General features: G+C 51.0%; 1 protein-coding gene across 1 annotated transcript in view; it reads right to left on the reverse strand.

Moving 5' to 3' along the window:
• The window catches only part of Serinc5 (serine incorporator 5), a 95,544-nt gene that overhangs the window by 24,269 nt on the left and 70,665 nt on the right, over positions 1–610 (reverse strand). Inside the window, exon 6 of the mRNA XM_005356499.3 lies at positions 357–568. Within this exon, the coding sequence (XP_005356556.1) occupies positions 357–568 (212 nt within the window). The remainder of the gene's footprint in view (positions 1–356; positions 569–610) is intronic.

Here is a 610-nt window from a genome sequence, read left to right on the forward strand (position 1 = left end):
CCCTCGCGGTCCTGAGTTCCTTGCTCGTGCTCCCCCTCCTTCTGCTCCTGATTTGGACCTTGAGATTTCCGTCCGGTGCTCCAATTTGGGTCTCTTGCTTCACACAGACTAAGCCCATTCCCATGGGACGGCTCCCCATAGTGCACTGTCTCTCTCCTATGTATTGCCTTAAGTTCAGATCTTTCTGGACACAAAGTAAACCTGGCCATCACTTCCAAATAGCCATGGAGATGAAGATGAGACCTTAACATCCACAGGAAGTTAAAGAATGACTTGGGCTTAAAAAAGGCACCACTGTGTGTGTTCAAAATCACAAAGGAAAAATACATAAAGAAAAAAAGAAAACCCACACTTACGATTCTGGACACAGGGCGAGATGGCTGCCAGAGAGATTAGCAGGCACAGGCCACCGTGCGCTCCCAGGAGGATCTTGTTGTCAGTGCAGCCATCCCTCTGTGTGTAAAACACGGCCATCAGAACCAAGCCCCCAACAGCGACAGAGTACATGATGAGCGTCGCCAGGGACAGCGAGGCGTACCACAGCTTATTCTTGTCAGTGCCTGCATTCCTGTTTCTCCGGGAAGGTGGTAGGGGAGGTAGGAGAGAGGGG

This window comes from Microtus ochrogaster, chromosome 19 (genome assembly GCF_000317375.1).
Source record: "Microtus ochrogaster isolate Prairie Vole_2 chromosome 19, MicOch1.0, whole genome shotgun sequence".
Classification (NCBI taxonomy): domain Eukaryota; kingdom Metazoa; phylum Chordata; class Mammalia; order Rodentia; family Cricetidae; genus Microtus; species Microtus ochrogaster.